Source organism: Molossus molossus, unplaced genomic scaffold (genome assembly GCF_014108415.1).
Source record: "Molossus molossus isolate mMolMol1 unplaced genomic scaffold, mMolMol1.p scaffold_m16_p_17, whole genome shotgun sequence".
In the NCBI taxonomy this organism is placed as follows: domain Eukaryota; kingdom Metazoa; phylum Chordata; class Mammalia; order Chiroptera; family Molossidae; genus Molossus; species Molossus molossus.
Window position 1 is genome coordinate 49,967,173 of NW_023425352.1, and position 20,922 is coordinate 49,988,094.

General features: G+C 40.0%; 1 protein-coding gene across 1 annotated transcript in view; it reads left to right on the forward strand.

Moving 5' to 3' along the window:
• TET1 (tet methylcytosine dioxygenase 1) overlaps positions 1–20,922 on the forward strand; it is a 117,373-nt gene that overhangs the window by 18,709 nt on the left and 77,742 nt on the right. Inside the window, exon 2 of the mRNA XM_036265665.1 lies at positions 14,271–14,324. Coding sequence (XP_036121558.1) covers positions 14,271–14,324 — 54 coding nt within the window. The remainder of the gene's footprint in view (positions 1–14,270; positions 14,325–20,922) is intronic.

Below are 20,922 nucleotides of genomic sequence, written 5' to 3' on the forward strand. Positions count from 1 at the left end.
ATGGTTATAGGTGTGAAAATGGATCTATTTGTAACATGAAAATCAGACTGCCAGAAGCAGAAGAGATGTCCATAAAGGGTCAGACAGAGCGCCTGCCAGATAGTAGGCACTTAAACATGATACTTTTTGTTATATCCTTGAAAAGATTTGCATATTACTTTTACCTTCCACTTGATTCATGTTATTTAGAGAAAAGTAACTGAAATCCTTAGACTGGCCGTCAAAATGCAAAAATTTCTTCCTGCTGGAGAACTATGATGCATGATTAATGAATTGGCTTCACTGTTTCCATGTGCTAGAGAAGCATAGTTGTGGTTTCCAGCCAGACGACTATGCCACCATTGTCTTGTCCTTGTATAATGAGAGGGTTTTGGTGTTTCTGCTGTATTCTACACATTTACACTATTCAGCTTATTATTATTATTTTTAATCCTCACCCGAGGACATTTTTCCATATTTTGTTCAGATAGAGTGGGAGGGAGGGAGAGAGAGAGCGAGAGAGCGAGAGAAACATCGACATGAAAGGGACACATCGAGTAGTTGCCACCCACACGACCCAACCAGGGCCCGGGACAAACTGCAACCAAGGTACGTGCCCTTAGGGGAACCGAACCCGGGTCTCTCTGGACCACAGACCAACGCTTTAACCTCTGAGCCAAACTGGCCAGGGCTATTCAGCTTATTTTTATATCATATTTCATATTTCATGTGAGTTTTCTGTAAAGAGCAAGTTAGAATCAAGACAGGAGGAAATGGGAGGACAATACAGATGAAGCCCACAGTTGATCCAAGCTGTGGCATTTTGGATGGAATTGATATAGTTTAGATTTAGAGAGAAAAGTGTATGTTAGTTCCTTCTACACTAGCATGAGTGAGAAACTTATTTAGAAGTTAATACAGAATTGTAGGGAGATTTGTCTAGCAGACAACATAGTAATTAAATTACCTTCTTTATTCACCTAATTCCATTTTCTAGGGACCTATCTAGTGCACTATGAGATTTGAAACAAAAATCAATAAAAGCAGGAAAACAAAATGAAATAATATTTAACTTTCTTTTTTAAAGAACCAACAACCAGGAATATATGTCTTCATTGCTAATTTAAGTACATAAAATTTTAACAAAAGTTAAGCTTCTTGAGTTTGAAACAGGAATCTAGCAAAAGAAAAAAATTAGAATTTATTGAAGGTCTACTGTGGACTACACTATGCTAAAGGGCTGTTTAAGGTTACTATATTTAATTCTGACAGTGACCCATGAAGTACAATTACTTGGAACTGTCATTTTGCAGACTTGGGAATAAAAACCCACTTTTAAAACTGTGTTTAAAAGCTGAAGGGATTAAGCCAAGAGAAAAGGGCAATCCTGCCCTGGCCGGTTTGGCTCAGTGGTTGGAGCATCGGCCTATGGACCAGAGAGTCCCGGGTTCGGTTCCTGCTAGGGGCACGTACCGGAATAAAAAAGAAAAGGGCAATCCTCGCAGACACAAACAACAGTATGGTGAAAACCAGAGGGAAAAGGGGGGTGGGGTGGCACGTAGAAGAGAGGATATAGCGGGGGTTATGGTGACAGAAGAGGATTTGGGGTGGTGAAGAGTCAGTATAATATACAGATAAATTATGGAATTGTACACTTGTAAACTATAAATTTTTATTAACCAAAGTCACCCCAATAAATTCAGTAAAAAGGAAACATGGGGAGCCCTGGCCGGTTTGGCTCAGCGGTTGGAGCATTGGCTTGCGGTCTGGAGAGACCCGGGTTCGGTTCCTACTAAGGGCACGTTCCTTAGTTGCAGTTTGTCCCCGGCCCTGGTTGGGTTGTGCGGGTGGCAGCCACTCGATGTGTCCCTTCACGTCGATGTTTCTCTCTCTCTCCCTCCCTCCCACTCTATCTGAACAAAATATGGAAAAATGTCCTCGGGTGAGGATAAAAAGAAAAGAAACACCAGTCTAAGGACCAAAGGGTCGACAGTTTGATTCCTGGTCAAGTGCATGCACCTGGGTTGTAGATTTTGTCCCTGGTATGTGTGGGAGGCAACCAACTGATGTGTCTCTCTCATATCAATGTTTATATCTCTCTCCCTTACCCTCCCTTCCACTCTCTAAATATCAATGGAAAAAATATCCTTGGGTAAGGATTAAAAAAAGCAAAGAAACGTGATAAAAAATAAAGTAAAAATATGTTTAATTCCTCATAGCTAGTAAGTAGTAGAGGTGCTCTTTCCACTATGATAAAGGAGAATTAAACAATCTCTTTTTTTAAAAATTGATTTTAGAGAGAGAAGATGGGAGAGTGAGAGAGATATCCATGAGAGAACCATCCATTGGCTGCCTCCTGCGTGCCCCATACTGGGTATTAGCTCGAAACCCAGGCATGTTCCCTGATTAGGACCAGAACCTTAGACCTTTCCGTGCATGGGGTGACACTCAATGAACTGAGCCACAATTACCAGGGCTAATCTCTTCTTTTAAAAAAAATTTTGATATTTAACTCATATATCATAAAACTTGCTTTTTAAAGTATATAAGTTCCATGGTCTTTTTAAAAAATGGTTTTATTGCCCTGGCCGGTTTGGCTCAGCGGTTGGAGCATCGGCCTGTGGTCTGGAGAGACCCGGGTTCGGTTTCCGCTAAGGGCATGTACCTCGGTTGCAGTTTGTCCCCGGCCCTGGTTGGTTGTGTGGGTGGCGACCACTCGATGTGTCCCTTTCACATCGATGTTTCTCTCTCTCTCTGTTCCTCTCTCTTCCTCCCACTCTATCTGAACAAAAAATGGAAAAATGTCCTCGGGTGAGGATGATAAAATAAATAAATAAATAAAATGAAATAATAAAAAATGGTTTTATTGATCTTAGAGAGAGGAAGAGAGAGAAACATTGATATGAGAGATTCTTTGCACATTTTATCCTCACCTGAAGATAATTTTGCCTTTATTTTCAGATAGAGTGGGAGGGAGGGAGAAATGGGGTGGGGGGGGGGGAGAGAAAGAGAGAGAGAAAGAATCATTGATGTGAGAGAGATCCATCCACTGGCTGCCTCCTGCATGACCCTACCAGGGTCGGGGTCAAACTGCAACAGAGGAACGTGCCCTTGACTGGAATCAAACCCACAACTCATTGGTCTGTGGGCTGATGCTCTAATTGCTGAGCCAAACCAGCCAGGACTCCTTTGTTTGTTTTACAATTTGAGTGTCTTTTTTTTTTGTTGAGTTTTTTATATGTTCTGGATACTGTACCCCTTTCACATATGTTTACAAACATTTCCTCTCTGAGAGTTGTTTTTTCCTCTGTTGTTATGTCCTTTGAAACACAAAAGTTTAATTTTGATGAATTATATTTGATGTATTCTTTCTTTGGTTTCTGAGCTTAATCTTTTCTTTCTTTCTTTTTTTTTTTTTTACAACGTTACAAGTTTCTTTCCTTTTCTTTTCTTTTTTTTTTTTTACTATGTAGAAACTTCAGTGACTTGTCTAAAGAGGCTAGAATTCTTTTCCTGACCTTCATTTCCTTCCCTGTGTGTAGTGCCTGGCATTTGGTAGGCACCAACCAAATAATTGGTTGAGTTTAATGATACTGATCATCATAGATTTGAAACTATTATGTAGTAAACATCGACAACCGAAGGGGTTAATAACAACTATTATTATTGAGTACTAATTATCCAGTACTGTATTAAGCACTGACGTGCTCATTTTCTCATTTAATCCTTAACAACAATCTTATGAAATATACATTCTTTCCCTAATGCATAAAGTAAGACACTGAGGCTTAGACAGGCTAAGTAACTTGGTTAAGACCACACAGCTGATCTGGGGTTAGAACCCTTGGCTTGGATGATAAGTGCTCACTTTAACCACCATGACCCTGAGCTGGGGCAGCTCTAAAATGTGAAGAACCTGGAGGATGGAGAGATGTGGGACCAAGAGGTAGACTGGTTGAGGATAGTCACGCTAAGGTATTGCTGCTATCTTTCAGATATGTGAAACTTGGAAAGAGATGTGTAAGCATCAGACCATGCACAAAGAGGTCGCTGATTAGATTCCTGGTCAGGACACATGCCCGGATTTAAGCTCAGTCCCCATTGGGGACCTGCAGGAGGCAGCTGATCGATGTTTCTCCCTCACAGACATGTTTCTATCTCTCCCTTCCTCTCTAAAAATCAGTAAAAATCTTTAAAAAAGAAAACGAATCAAATATGTAAACACTTTTGAGTATGCCGATTTAACTGCTCCTATATTTTATTTTTTTTTCTTTTATCCTCACCCGAGGACATTTTTTTCCTTTTTTTTGTTCAGATAGAGTGGGAGGGAGAGAGAGAGAGAGAAACATCGACATGAAAGGGACACATCGAGTGGCTGCCACCCGCACGACCAACCAGGGCCGGGGACAAACTGCAACCGAGGTACATGCCCTTAGCGGGAACTGAACCCGGGTCTCTCCAGACCGCTGGCCGACGCTCTAACCGCTGAGCCAAACTGGCCAGGGCTGCTCCTATATTTTAATTTGAAGGTTGCATTTCTCTTTAACTATGTTTTTAAACTTTTCCTCTTTATTAAAAATAATTTTTTTTTTTTACTGGTTTTAGAGAGAGAGGAAGTGAGAGGGAGAGAGAGAAACATCAGTAAGGAAGAATATTGATTGGCACCTCCTGTATGCCCCCCACTGGGGATTGGGCCTACAACCTGGGCATGTGCCCTGACTGGGAATTGAACCAGCCACCTCTTGGTGCATAGGATGACATTCCATCCACTGGATTACACCAGCTGGGCAAAAGTGCTTATGCTAAAACATTCATAATAAAGATAGGCAAGTTTTTTGTTTTTTTCCTTTATTGATTTTATTTATTTACTTTTTCAATTTTTATTAATTTATTTTTGTTACAGGTATTTCTTCTTTTCCCCCTCTAGACACCCTCCTCCCCATCCAGATCCCCCTACCCCCCAGCATTGTTGTTTGCATACATGCATATAAGTTCTTTGGTTTATCTCATTCATCCCCCTCACCCACCTCCTCTGTGGTCTGTCTGTCTGAACCATACTCCTTTCTATGTCTCTGGGTCTATTTTGTTTATCAGCTTATTATTATCATTATATTCCACAAATAAGTTAGATCATATGGTATTTATCTTTCTCTGATAGGCTTATTTTGCTTAGCATAATGCTATCCAGGTCCTTCCATATCATCTCAAAGGACAAGAAATCTTTCTTTCTTATAGCTGCATGGTGTTTTATTGTGTATATGTACCACAGCTTTGTTATCCACTCATCTACTGATGCACACTTGGGCTGTTTCCAGATCTTAGCAATTGTAAATCATGCTGCTATGAACATAGGGGTACGTATATTCTTTTTGATTGGTGTTTCAGGCTTCTTAGGATATATTCCTAGAAGTGGGATCACTGGGTCAAATGGGAGAACAATTTTTAATTTTTTGAGGAAACACCATATTCCTTCATTGATTTTAGAGAGAGAGGAAGGAAGAGGGAGAGAAAGATAGAAACATTGATGAGAGAGAACATTGATTGGCCACCTCCTGCAAGCCCCCCACTGGGGATTGGGCCCACAACCTGGACATGTGTCCTGACCCGGAATCTAACTGTCAACCTCTTGGTGCATGGGTCGATGCTCAATCAGTGAGCCACACCAGCTCGGCAAGATAGGCAAGTTTTTAATTTAAATCTGCACAGCTAACACAGTTATAAGTTTGAGCTCCTTACCTGTTGATTTCTAAGATGGAGTGTGGTGAAAATAACCTTTTTGTGTTCTTATTATATCAAGTATATCTCTTCCAGACCCCACAAGGTATTCCTAAAGGACTTTACCTTTGAAAGCTCTAGGATCCCTTTTAAACACAGAAATGGTAGCAATTTAGAAGAAATTTCTCTAGTAAGAACATTGTGGACTATTATTTTAAACAAGACCTCATGTACCCATTAAATAATTATTTGGATAGCAGGAAACGCAAATGGACTTTAGTAGAAAAATAGTTGTAGCCACTCTATTATAAATATTTTGGGCTCAATGGCAATTTTCTATTTTTATTTTTTGGTTCCCCCTTTAAAGACTATAATTCCTCTCTTCTTTCTATCTGAGTTAAGTAAACCCCATGAAAAAAAAGTTATTCACTAAATCAAAGATCCCACAGATGTTAAACAGTGCTTCTAATACAGTTGATATTCTCTCTTCTCCTTCAGGAATGAACAAAGGAAGGGCATCCCATACTCTAAACATCAGCATCTGTCCAGTACAGAGTTACCCAGCTGATACAGTAACATTTCTAGGTAGACAAGTCTTGCTTTTACATAGATTACGTGAGACTAATAAATGAGTTAAAATACTAGAGAAGTTAGCCGTTCCTGAATAATTAATATCATCTCAACAAAAACATCTTACATACACTCATTTACAAAGTAAGGCTTTTCTGTAGGACATTTAGTTACACATGGGCGTTTTCTAGCTTGGAAGCAGGGGTTTTGAACCCTAGGACCAACTAATCATCTCCTTAGTTCTTCCCTTAAAAAGATCACTGATTCTTGTGATGATCAGCTTAATAGGATGATCATTGTTGACTTTTGAAAGAATCAATTATGAAAATTAAAGGATGGATCAAGAAAAGTAACATTTAAAACTGGAGTGGTAGAGAATTAAAGGCTGATTATCTCTTCATATGCATGCTCAGTGAACCAACCTGTTACATATGTGGTAACATCTGTGTGCTTTTCTCCACTTAGCCCTCTCCACAGCCTTGCTGGTGTGTGACTTTCAGTAGCCACAATGCTGCCAGTGTCCTTGCACATGTTCTCTCTTCCTCAATATTTCACCAACTCCTACTTAGCGATCTTCAGGTGTCAGTGGAAGTGCCACTTCCTTTCAGAAGCCATCTCTGTCCAGTATCACTTTCTGGGCTCTTCCCTATTCTATACCACATCATGATAGTCTGCTTGTTTCTGTCTGTCTTGAGATGGTAGGTTCCAGCAGATAGGCCCAGCATTATATTTGCATGTTGGAGGTGCCCAATATTTATTCAGTTGCTGTAAAGGTTTTTGGTTATTAAATGGGGGAAGTTTACTGTAAAGAAATGTATTAACATGCCCTGACAGGTATTGCTCAGTTGGTTGGGCATCATCCAGTACACTGAAAGGTTGTTGGTTCAATTACTGGTCAGGGCACATGGCCAGGTTTTGAGCTCAGTCCCTGGTAGGGGGTACGTGTGGGAACTGATCAATGTTTCTCTCTCTTCCTCTCCCTTTCTCTCTTTCTTAAAATCAATAAAAACATATTTTTAAAAATTCAGTAACATTTTAAGGAAAATATTTTTCAATGTGGAGTCTTTTAAGGTTTTTTCAATAATTTTAAGATTGATTTTGCTAAACTTGATACCTAGATCTGACTTTCTCAGAAGTTGTGTGTGTGTGTGTGTGTGTGTGTAAAATACTTTGAGCCTCTCAGTGAAACAATAAATTTTTATGAGGCATTATCCAAGAATGGAGGGAACAATAGGCACATAGATTTCTAAGTTTTATCTATCAGAGTTCTAGCAGGAATGACATAGAGTAGAAGCCTGAAGGTACAGAACTTCCTTTCAAAAAAGAATATTGATTATAAAATACACAGGACAGACTAGCAATAATAACAAGCAAACATTAATACATCATTCCCAAAAGGGGACATTATTTATTTAATTTTTTTATTTTTCAGATATAGTGCAAGGGAGAGAGGGAGGAAAAGAGAGAGAAACAGCAATGTGAGAGAGACACATCGACTGGTTGCCACCCTCACGGCCCCAACTGCGGCTGGGGACAAACCGAAACCGAGGTACATGCCCTTAGTGGGAACTGAACCCAGGACTCTCTGGTCTATAGGCCAATGCTCTAATTGCTGAGCCAAACCTGGCCAGGGCTTGGGGACATTTTTAAAATAGCACCATCCTCTGTGATTTCTTTTTTTTTTTAACAAAAATCCATAGATGCTATTATTGGATTTCTCTGTCTAAATGAATGGATCTAGACTGTAATAGAGGGTGTAGGCCTGTCAATTTCAAGTTAGTACTAAGAATTTTGTAGGAACAGGGAAGAGATGATAGGTCAGCCCCATTAGTCTCTAGCATTATTTATGGTTCACCTCATTGTCAGTGATTCTTTGCAACTGTTGAAGATCGTCATTCAATTGTTCCTTAATTCTTGTTACAGAAGAGTAGTTATTTTTACCATTAATAACCCGGACTGCTAGAGGGAATAAGGTAGATACTAGGTAGACCTGGCCCTTGAGATGGGAAAAGGGCTAGTGAAGATATGAGCCTCTGGGAAGGAAATGGGGGAGGGAAGCTCGGAAAATATTCTGAGGGGATCAGCAACATATACCAGCCTATTATTAACTCAGTCACCCACAATATCTCCAGTGTTAGTCTAACAGGTTCCTATGTCTCATAGAAAATAACCCAAACTAACTTTAAGATCTCCATTGGAATTGTTTTCTTATTTTTATAGATCAGTTTACAAGATGGTACTTGCAATATCTTTATGCATTTTTTTTTTTTTAATCCTCACCCGAGGAGCCCTGGCCAGTTTGGCTCAGCGGCTGAGAGTCGGCCTGTGGACCAGAGAGTTCTGGATTCGGTTCTCGCTAGGGGCACATACTACAAAAAAAATAATAAATAATAAATAAATATAATAATAAGGGTATTTTTGTACTTATCTTCAGATAGAGTTGAGGGGAGAGAGAGAGAGACATTAATGTGAGAGAGATACATTGACTGGTTGTCTCCCACATGACCCTGACCAGTGCCAGGGACAAACCACAACTGAGGTACGTGCCCTTGACTGGAACCGAACCCATGTGACTCGTTGGTCCGAGGGGTGACGCTCTAACCGCTGAACTAAGCCGGCCAGGGCTATCTTTATGCATTTATCACGGCAAAACCTATGCCCCTCTCCCCACAATAATACCCCAGAAGAAAAATATACAAGGATTTCATAGCAGAGGAGAGTGTGGCTAATATTGGAAGGATTTTGTGCTGCAGAGGTGTCAATTTTGAGGAGTGAATTACTCGATGACTTTTGAAGACTTCTCCTAGGCAGTGCTTGTATGTCTAGTTTTTTGTGGATGCAGAATTGTTTATGCTTAGGAAGAGAAGTACATTTTGAAATTATTCATAAACTTATCTCTGAAGACAGAAAACATTTTTCAAAAAACACACCTAGCCCTGGCTGGTTTGGCTCAGCGGTTAGAGCATCAGCCTGTAGTCCAGAGAGACCCGGGTTCGGTTCCCGCTAAGGGCACATATCTTGGTTGCAGTTTGTCCCCGACCCTGGTTGGGTTGTGCGGGTGGCAGCCACCCGATGTGTCCCTTTCACGTCAATGTTTCTCTCTCTCTTCCTCTCTCTTTCTCCCACTCTATCTGAACAAGAAATGGAAAATTGTCCTCTGGTGAGGATAAAAAAACAAAAAAACAAAAAGAACAAAAAACACACCTAATGTTATATTGACTTACAATATTATCTGAGTTATTTCTCTATCCTAGAAATGAAGAATGTGATTTTGAAGACGTCTGTGAGTGTGTGTATTTTTTAACTAAAAATTTTCAGTTACAGTTCACGTTCTATAGTATTTTGTATTAGTCTCAGGTGTACAGCATAGTGATTAGATCGTCATACACTTTAACTCGTGTTCCCTCTGAAGACAGTTCTTTTAAGGTTATTTTGAGGTATTTATAAATGTCTATTGTTGGATATTGAAAATGAAGACGAGCTGTACAGCAGCCTGGATGGTTAGAACTAGGCTCCAGTCAAGTGGTGTAGCCCGAGATAAGTCATTTTACCTCTTTGGGCCTTAGTTTGTCTATGAAATAAAGTAGTAGTTAGACTAAATTTTCTGATTTCTTTTTATTTCTGGTATAATCATGTGATTTTTAAGAGAAAAGAAATTTCATTTTGTAATATTTTAAAGAACCTAATACACTTGTGTTATTATAAAATTGAATAACAACTCATAAATGATAAAAATAAGTCCTGAATAAGTAAGACTGTAACAGAAGGTTTCTTAGTTTCTAATTTGTTCTTCTTGTAATAGGATCTAGTTGTATGCAATTTTCCCTAAATAATAATAAGAGAATGGCTCTCCTGACCTCCAGTTTCCCTGCTAGAATTCTCTCCATCAAAGTTCACTGAAACCTAAGCCCTGAGCTGAGACTGTCAAATCTTTTTTTTTTTTTTATCCTCACCTGAGGACATTTTTTTCCATTTTTTGTTCAGATAGAGTGGGAGGGAGAGAGAGGAAGAGAGAGAGAGAAACATCGACGTGAAAGGGACACATGGAGTGGCTGCCACCCGCATGACCAACCAGGGCCCGGGACAAACTGCAACTGAGGTATGCGCCCTTAGCTGGAACCAAACCCAGGTCTCTCTGGACTGCAGGCTGACGCTCTAACCGCTGAGCCAAACCGGCCAGGGCGAGACTGTCAAATCTTTAAGTATATATAGGATTTAGAGCAGATGGTCACAACCATTAAAGGCTAAATATGCCCTGGCTGGTTTGGCTCCTGTGTACCAGAGAGTCACAGGTTCGGTTCCCACTAGGGGCACGTACCAAAGGAAAAAAAAAAAGGCTAAATATTCTGTGTTCAAGCAAGTGCAGATCTTCATGGTGCATGGTACAGTTGGATGTTTGGAGTTATTGTTAGCTCTGGTCACTTTAATTAACCTTCATATTAAGCTGGGATGAATTTTATCATTATTTGTTAATTCATTTTATAGAACATTGCACACAGACCTTCGATGTTTACTTAGGTTGCTAATTTGCTAAGGGCAGTGTTGTACGGCTTTATGAGTATCCCATGACTGTTCATGGGGCTTCTAAAAATGAACTTTTCACCAGTGTGGATATTCAGTACACCTAATATTTGGAGCCTAATATTTGAGGTAAACATATGGATCACATTGGTAATATTGATTTTATTTTATTTAAAAACAGTTTTTTCTTCATTGATTTTAGAGAGAGAGGAAGGGAGAGGGAGAGAGAGACAGAAACATCAATGAGAGAGAATATCAACTGGCTGCCTCTTGCACACCTCCCACTGAGGATTGGGCCCACAACCTGGACATGTGCCCTGACTGATAATCGAACCAGCATCCTCTTGGTGCATGGATTGATGCTCAACCAGTGAGCCATACCAGCTGGGTAGTAATAGATTGATTTTAAATATATAAATATGTCTTAATATATCATGGCCACTACTAAATATGGAGCAATCAACCTGGGAAAATGTTGATGCTTTTAAAAATTTAGATTGCCCTAGCCATTTTGTCTCAATGGTTAGAGCGTCGGCCCACAGACGGGGAGTCCCGGGTTCGATTCCCACTCAGGGCACGTACCTTGGTTGCAGTTTGTCCCTGGCCCCAGTTGGGGTTGTGTGGGTGGCAGCCAATCTATGTGTCTCTCACGTCGATGTTTCTCTCTGCCTTCCTTCCTCTCTCCCTCCCACTCTGTCTGAAGATAAAAGCAAAAATATCTTCAGGTGAGGATATAAAAAAAAATTTATATTTAGTCCGGCCGGTATGGCTCAGTGGTTGAGCATCGACCCATGCACCAAGAGGTCACTAGTTCGATTTCCAGTCAGGATACATGCCCAGGTTGTGGGCCCGATCCCTAGTGGGGGACATGCAGGAGGCAGCCAATCGATGTTCCCTCTCATCGATGTTTTTATCTCTTTGCCTCTTCTTTCCTCTCTCTCTAAAATCAATAAAGGAAAAAAAAATTTTTTTTGAGTGTATATTTAAATATTGGCGAGGTAGGCATAATCTGTAATGGAAATGCAAGGCACTTTAAGAAATGCAGGGTTTAGCCCAGCTGGTGTGTCTCAGTGGATTGAGCATCGTCCCATGGATTGTGAGGTCCTTGTTGGATTCCTGGTCAGGGCACATGCTCAGGTTGTGGGCAGAATCCTCAATGTGGGTCATGCAGGAGGTGTTCAGTCAATGTTCTCTCTCATCAAGTCAATATTCTCTCTCATCAATGTTTCCATCTCTCCCTCTCCCTTCCTCTCTATTTAAATTGTAGACTTAAAAATGGTTAAATCAGCAAGTTTGATGTTATTATATTTCCCCCCACACACACTAAAAAACTCCAAAGAAAAAGAAATGTAAGATTTGCACCTATTTTTAAGAAAGCATCTTGCACTCATTTTCAAATCTTGTGTTTGATCCTGTTTTTTGTTTTTTTTTAAACCTATTTCGTGGTTACTTCATTCCCCACAAAGAGTTTCTTGGTGTGGGCTCCATGTGCTTGAAGTGGCCCTGGGGGGGTGTGGTTAGGTCACAATCCACTGGTTTTACTACAAGTAGGCTTGCTTCTTTCATTTGTGAAAAATTTTAAGGGTTGATGGGTGAGGGAGAGGGAGTTTAAAATGGAAAAGCAATGCATGTTGGAGTTCTCATTCCAACATAGAAAGCATGCTTTTGTGGCAAACCGAGAGGCTAGGAATCGAGGGTGATGAAATACAGGCCTTCTGGCCCTCCCGATTTCTGGTTGTGGGAATCTGTTCTGAATCCAACTGCAAGTGGAAAATCCATCTTGCAGCCAGGGAGGCCCTCCCGCCAATCCCCCAAATGTGCCGCTAAAAGTTTGGCCCTGTGAGGATGGAGCTGAGGCTGTCTTCCCAAGATCTGTGCAGCTGTCAAGGTGGCTGTGATGGGGCTATGACCAGCCTCTGCACTGAATTTTGGCAGTGACCTTGAGACTTGCCAGCTCACAGCAGCTGTACTGGTTCTTGCTCTACTGCCACTATTGCATGGCCAGAGAGCTACAGGGAGGGAGCTCAACTCCTCTGGCTCTGCAAGTTCCAGCCATGGTGCCAGCTCTCCTGTGTAACACCTACCACCCACTGGGCATGTGGGCAGGCCAGGTGTGAGTGTGGGTGGCTGCTTGTCCCACCTCTGGCTCAGGTCTCAATCCCTGGGAAGTGGGTAGCTCTCTGACCATCAGCCTGGCATAAAGACAGGGGAGAGATGCTCAGTAACAGTCGAAGATCTTGGGAGACAGAGGAGCCAAAGGTGCTTCTTTGTCCCACAGGTATGAGGGAGAGGTTTCTTTGGGAAATGAAGGTTACCAGAGATGTCCAGAGCAAGAAAGAGAGATCTTTTCTCCCCAGTGACACTCGGTGGCAAGTGTATTTTAAAAACTACTCCCTCCTCTCCTTGTCCTCATCCTGTCCTTTTCCTTTTAAGTGGCTTTTTTTTTTTTTAAATCTGCCTTTGTCATTGGACATTTATTGACAGAAATCAAATTGCTGTGTTTCTGGGCAAAGTGCCTGCTTGCTGCAAAGAGGTGTGGTTCTGGAGGAATGAGACACGCAGCCCAACAGCTGAGCCTACACTGTCCTCACATAACCTCCCTGCCTTAAATATCGCCAATATTTAGCCTTGCCTTATAAAGTAAAAATGCACAATACCTTCCAGAGTTTCAGCAAGCCCAAATGCCCCCCTCAGCTCAGTTATATCTTCTGTATGTTGGAGGCAGGGCTGCGCAGTCCCGTCCCCCCCTCCCCCCCCCCTACTGCAGACCTGCCCTCTGAGCCACCAAGAGGTTACTAATCAGGGAGACTCCGCCATCGATCCGATGGTGGAGACCTGGGGGATTTGTGTGCATTGTTTTTGCTGAAGCCTCCTGTGAATTCATTGCGACCAGATCCTCTGCAGCGAACTCCATGTCGCAGCTTGTGGCTGCCTGTGTCCTGTGGTGAGAGCAGAGCCGCACAGGAGATCCTTTGTCTAGGAAGGCTAGGCAGAGAAGATCACTTTGGAGTTGCTAAGCTCTGCATTGCCATTGGCTGCACTCTTTGTGGGGCTGTTTTTGCAAAAGGCATGCCCAGCACGTCTACAGTGCTGGCAGGCCAGGGCTGCCTTTAAACACCATGATAATAATACCAAAAAGCAGTTTGCAGAACTGTTCCACTGTAGAGGCTTCCTCTGCAGAAGCAAGCAAGATGGCTACCTCGTGGGCTTCGCTGTGAAGAATGGAGAGGCTAATTAAGACAGACTTTAAGGGGAAAAAAGGGTATTTCCCTGCTTCATCTTTATGCAAGGCTTTTTGTCAGTGACTTTTAAAGTATACATTTTACATGAGCTCTTTAGGTTCTGTTTAGCAAACATGTTGATGATTGTAAATGGTATAAATAGTTTTATAGGGAAATAGCCAAAAATTTTTTTGGGGTGGAAGTTAATTTTTTTTTCTTAAATGGAGGCTCATTTTGCAATTTGATTTTTTATTTTTTTTTTAGGTTATAAAGGAAAACAAGAGGCCCCAGAGGGAAAAGAAGCCCAAAGTTTTAAAGGTAATCAGCTATTGATTAAATCATATTTATTTTTTTTTCCATTTCATATAGTATTTTTCTGCCACTTAGGGGTAAATTTGAAGTACAGTAGATGTAAATTTTCCCAGATTTCAGTAAATGAATTTTCACTCAAGTAAAGTGTTTTCTCTGTCTTTTTTTTTTTGATGTGCTGCATAATGTGCATATTAGCATCCTTTCTTTTCAACTCCACACAAATCTGCAGAAGGAAAAGTTTATATGCAAAGTGTTGTGAATAAAATTTATTTCTCTTTGTAGCTCCCTTTGTAGCATCTGCATTTGTGGTGTTGCACCAGTGTGTAAACTTAAGCTCTTAAGAAGAAAGACACTATTTAAAGTTGACAGCTATGATCCATTATGATTTTAATAGACTTTCCATTAGATACTATTTTAAAATATGTGATTTTTTTCTTTCCGAAGGAAAAGGTCCTTAGAGATTTTAGTTCAACTTAAAATGTGTAAGCCATTGAGATGTTACAGCCAAATTATATTTGCTTAATCCCAAATTCTCATTATGTCTTTAATTTTGACATTCATAGAGCTGTAGGAATATGTATGTTTTCTTAAGTTTTAATAGTTTACTTAATGAGTATTTAGTAGTAACCTAATTCAGGTATAAGCTATCAATTCATGTTATCAGCTTTGCATAGTATTTAAAAGGGTTAACTTAAAAGCATATGGCATTGCTAAAAGTTGAGGCTAGCTTTAGTCTAGCAAATAAATGCTTATGTGTTAAAGGTTTCAAATGGTACATTGCTATTATGAATATAAGCAACCTGAGCAACATTTTTTCATACAAGAAGACATTAAGCAATAAAACTGCTTGTCTTTAAAATTATGTTGTGCACCTATCATGTGAAATATTTTAACCTAGTCATAGCTTTTCTTTTGCAAATAAAGTTTTACCATTCAGAGAACAACAACATGTTGCACTATGAATGTGGCAAATATTTATTTCACTTGTTTCCCAGTGTTCATCTTGAAAATATTATTGGCATAGAGAACCAAACCTTGCATTGCTTTCATATTTGTCTGATCACCTCGAGTTCTGTTTCCTGTGTGTACACAACATTGCTGTGCACATTTTTCATCAACCAACAAGTATTTATTTAATATTTACCACACAATCCTCAGTGTGCTAGGCATAGTAAATGAATGAAATTGCTTGGCACAAATTGTCACTTGGCCTGGACAAGTAGAATATTGCTTATTTTCAGGGTAAATTAAACCTTCTTCTTTTCTTCTTCTTCTTCTTCTGCATATTGAGGCACCAACCTCCTATTACCCCCCACCCCCAACTATAGAAGTATATCATAAAAAGCCCTACTTAGGTGTTTTGTTTTAAAATCTTCAAGGGAGAAATAGTTTTAGTGCTGCTGTTATAAATGGTTCTCAAATTTGTGGGAGGCAGGGATGAGGGCATAGGATAAAGTGATAGACTATATGGACAAACTAATATAGACTAAGCTTGGTAGCTTAAATCACCTGCCTTTGGTAGGAAGTAAAATTGGGTTTGGTAGTACTATTTAATTCTGTGTTTATTTTGTTAGTCTGTGGGTGTCCTGTCACCTGAAATACATTTCAGAAATAAATATACTGTGTGTTGCTTTTTTGAGTCATGGCAGTGGACTCAGACTTTTAAAAAAAATATGTGCCTGTGGGTAGATGAATTTCATGGGCCACAGCAAGCAAAACTGAATTCTTGCTCACTTTTCTCTCGTTATTGATTTTTGTACAAGTGTAGGGGGATGCTATAAAAGGAAAAAGTAATATATTTTTCTCCTGTGGCATTTTAAAATATTTTATTTAATGTTCTGTTGGGCATCATATTTTTTGTTCTTTTTTTTTTTTTTTTTTAATCCTTATCCGAGGACATTGTTTTCATTTATCTTCAGATACAGTGGGATTCGGGGGGGGGGGGGGGAGACACACACACTGATGTAAGAGAAACATATCAGCTGGTTGCCTCCCACACGACCCCATCCGGGGCTGGGGGCTAAACTGCAACTGAGGCATATGCCCTTAACCAGAATCGAACCCATGACTCTTTGGTCCAAGGGCCAACGCTCCAACTGCTGACCCAAACCAGCCAGGGCTGTTTTTGGTTTTTCTAAGAAAGCCTTTTTGCTCCACAGAGGACATGCTAAAATATTTTGAGATTTTTAGCTTGGTTGTGTAAAATACAGTTATAGCAAATGTTAAATACTATATAACCCTGAAGGAGATGTTAAGAAAACTAGTTCCACATTTTGGGAAGGGGAGTGGAGGAAGAGGACAACCTTTGGTGTAAGGTTTTATGGATGAGGACTTAATATACAGCTGGCTGCTACCCAGGGGATCAGTGATAGAATCTACAGGTTACAACTTGGTCTCTTTTCATAATTTTCTCTTTGCCTTTGGCATTGTACCAGAGAACTAGTCTGCTTACTTTGACTCTGGCTTCTTAGATCTTCAAATATCCTGGGTCCTTTGCTCTTTGTCAGGGTAGATGCTGTTGGTATCTTGACTAGCGTTCATCCTCATTATCTATTAGGAAGTAGTTGGATAGAAAGAGTCAGATTAAGGAAATTGGGTATAGAATTGGAGCTTGTCCCATCCACTCTGAGCCTCTAACTATAAATACTGAGTCCATTTGTGGGGCTGCAATTTTCTGGTTATCTCACGTCTCTCATCTTTGAACAGTTTATTGATAACGTATATGCATTCTATTGTAATTCAGAATTTAAAACTAAAAATAGAGATCTCAAATTCCTGACTAGAGAGAGACCATTTTCCTCCAGCTGAAATGATAGTTTCTAGGAATCAAGTGATTGTGGGGTCGGGGTGTCAGGTCAACACAAACTTCTGCCCCTACTAATGCTGTAGGACCAGGTTCCTGCTCAGGTCTTATTAATGATCACGAGAGTCATTTTCATATATAAATGGCAGCTTGTTAGCTGTGCTGTAATTCTTTCCATGACTTGTGAAAAAGGCAAAGGTGTGAAATAATTTCAAGCCTTGATTCTTGAAACTGGACTGTAAGTGACATCGTTTGGAACCTCACTTGGCAAAAACATTTGTGTAAATAATCTTTGCTTTGTGTGTTGGGTAGAAAGATACAGTCCCTTAGCAAAAGTCAATTTTGAGGTACTATCAAATCACTTTGGTTAGGTTGTTAGTCTTGGTCCCTGGAGAAAATTGGATTGCTCACTGAATTGGGGGTATTGAGGGAAATTTAATAAAGAGATTTTTTTTGAAAGGTATGGGCAGGCTTATGGAAAAATGATGGGTCTAATGACAACAGAGAGCTATTGTCACTCCTAGGCCCGAGGGGCAAGTGATTGGGAGCAGGAACCCAGGGAGAAGAGTTGTAGCTGCCTAGAGGGAGCAGAGGCTTTGGTTGTGGCCCTTTGGTAAAGGAATCTTTCTGCAAGAGAAGGTCATAGAGATGGGGAGAGGTATGGAAACAAATCCCCTGCCCTCAAGTTTCCTGCTGCTTTCATTGGTTGGTCCCAATCAGAAGTGAAAGGAAAAGGGAGTCCACTGATGAAATATGTCTTGGTCAGCCTTCTCTGGCATGTCAGAGGGTATAGAGAAGATGGAGTATGGTCCTGGTGGGGCAAACAACATATTCAGCATCACTGACCATGGGGCAGTATGGTAGAGTTAGAAATAGTACTAGAACCATGCTTATGTACAAAGGTAACATTAGGCGAGGCTGGGTGAAATATATAGAACACTCTACTATTTTTTCAACTAGTCTATTTAATTTAAAATCATTTGAAAATAAGACATGTGGGCATCCCTGAGAGGGGTCCCCATTTATACATTCTGTAATTAGAGACTCTTTCAGGCAGGTAAGGGACATTTTCTAGTTATTTGGTTATAAAATGCCTTCAAAATAGTACTTGGAAGACCAAGTGAACAAATATAGAGAAATGTCAGTGGATATTAAGCCAGGAAACTGTCTACAGATTATTTAGAAAAGACAAAATGAAAACAAAGTGATCTTCCTGCTAGCTTCTGCACTGGCAGCCCCGCTCTTCACTGTTTGCTTCCTTCCTTGATGGTGGTGATAAAGGAGAACAGGTGATGGTAGAGTGATGGGGGGGGGGGGGTATAAGGAAAAAATGTCACTAAAAGAGAACAGAAACCGGCATACTTATGTCTTTTTGAACTATGTTTAAAAGGAGAATCAAATCATACCTAATTACACTCATACATGGTCTTGATTTGCATGACATAGTGACATTCAAAATATTTAGTACAATCATTGCTAGACATAGTAAATGCTTGATAAGTGTCTTTTCCAAACATCATTATTATTAACATTCATTATATTTTAGCACACACTAAATGCTTGGGCTGCATTGATTTCTGCCTTCAAGGAGACTAAATGGTGCTTAGAAAAGGTGGGGAAAAAAAAATTAAAGACATTTGGATAAATTACAAATTGAGGTATGTTATATGCATTGAAGGAAACAAAAAAGTGCTCAGATAGAGAAAACACCATCTAGAAAAAGTTATCTGATATCTTTGAGAACTATTCCCTTCATTTATAAATTGTTATACACACTGATATAAAAGTACCAAATTAGATATCATATTTATATTGAAGTCCATTAGATTACCCAAAATGGAATATAGCAGTAAAGATTTTCTTCAGCACTATTATCTACAACATTGTTTCAGCCAGTAAAATAAATCATTGGTGAAATGATAAACTTTTCTTAATTCTGGTTATAATGTAACATTTCATGACTTATAGCAACATGTTGCAAGATTAAGTGATAGATCAAATACTGAGCTAGACCATTATTCAGGAAATAAACATGCCATTTTGAGAGTCCTTCATAGTCCTAGCCAATGCATCTCAGACTTCTTAATAAAACAGGCCAGTGGGGGAAGAACTTTAGAGTGGGTGATGAGAGTATCTACAACAGGATACCAATTTAGCATGTATAAGAAGAAGATAATCTTAAAACAGGATGCTCACATAAATTTAATAATTTAGACTTATGATTCAACATATGGTCCTTATTTTCCACATTATGTCATAAGCTGGCAAAAAGTGTCAGAGCTGTGTTTTCATCCATCAGTGTTTATTCACACAATCAAAGGCACACATGGGGCTTCTGGTTTGCATATGTAGAAATTATAGGATAGCATTTTGCCGAGAGATGATCAGACTGCTTTCAGGGCTGGCATGTCGCTAATCCAGCTCACACAGAGTCAAATCATTCATTTATCACTGGAGCATGTACATGTCCAGTGACTCAAGACTCCTTTCTGTAATTTCTAGGAATGAACCCAAACAGAATCAGAGTGAATGAAAGCCAAGTGGGGTGAATGGGCTTGAGGAAAATTTCATTTACGCCACACACACACAAAAAGTCTGTTGGATTTTTTCTAGCACAGAAAAGAACACATGCCTTGCATCTTGAATACTTAGGCTCATCTGATACTGTTTGTGTTGATAGTGCTGGATTCGTACTGTTTTCTGAGGTCTGCCTTCCTAACTGTATAACTCTCCGTATTCTGATAAACCTTATTAGTATCTTAATTCATTTTCAAGTTATAATTAATTTAATAATGTTTTTCAGTTTCTAAAATGTCATAAAAATAATGTTTTTAAAGATTTGATAAACATATAAATAATGTTTTTAAAAATAATGTTTTAAAGATAGGCCCCACCATAGTGGCCTATGCAAGAGAATGAAGATTACAGTATCTTCTTTAAACCTGTTCTGATGCTTTATAGTTTTAAATACTAACTCCTTTAGTCCTTTTTTTGAACTAAAAATAAGTCTTTCTGTATGTGACAAATTTTTTATTTTATTTTATTTTATCCTCACCCGAGGACACTTTTTGATATATTTTTTTTTGTTCAGATAGAGTGGGAGGGAGGGAGGTAGAGAGAGAGAGCGAGAGAGAGAGAGAGAGAGAGACATCGATGTGAAAAGGACACATCGAGTGGTTGCCACCCACACGACCCAACCAGGGCCAGGGACAAACTGCAAACTGCATGCTCTTAGTGGGAACTGAACCCTGGCCTCTCTGGTCCGTGGGCCGACGCTCTGACTGCTGAGCAAAACTGGCCAGGGCTTACCAACTATGTTTAAAATTTAGTAATGTCTTATTAATTTAATTAAAGCGTGAGTTCTTGCCCAGCCGGTGTGACTCAGTAGATTGAGCATCGTCCCATGGACTGTAAGGTCTTTGTTGGATTCCTGGTCAGGGCACATGCCCAGATTGCAGGCTTCATCTCTGGTTGGGGACATGCAGGAGGCAGCCAATCAATGTCTCTCTCTCACATTGATGTTTCTATCTCTCTCTAAAAAATCAATAAAAAACATGTTAAAAAAATAAAGCATAAGTTCTTTTCATGGTCCTAAGGAATAAGATGTTAAACAATAAACTTATTTTAAGACCCTAATTTTAAAAAACTAAAATATTTTCCTGGCCGGTTTGGCTCAGTGGTTAGAGCGTCGGCCTGTGGTCCAGAGACCCGGGTTCAGTTCCTGCTAAGGGTGTGTCCCTTGGTTGCAGTTTGTCCCTGGCCCTGGTTGGTCTTGCGGGTGGCAGCCACTCGATGTGTCCC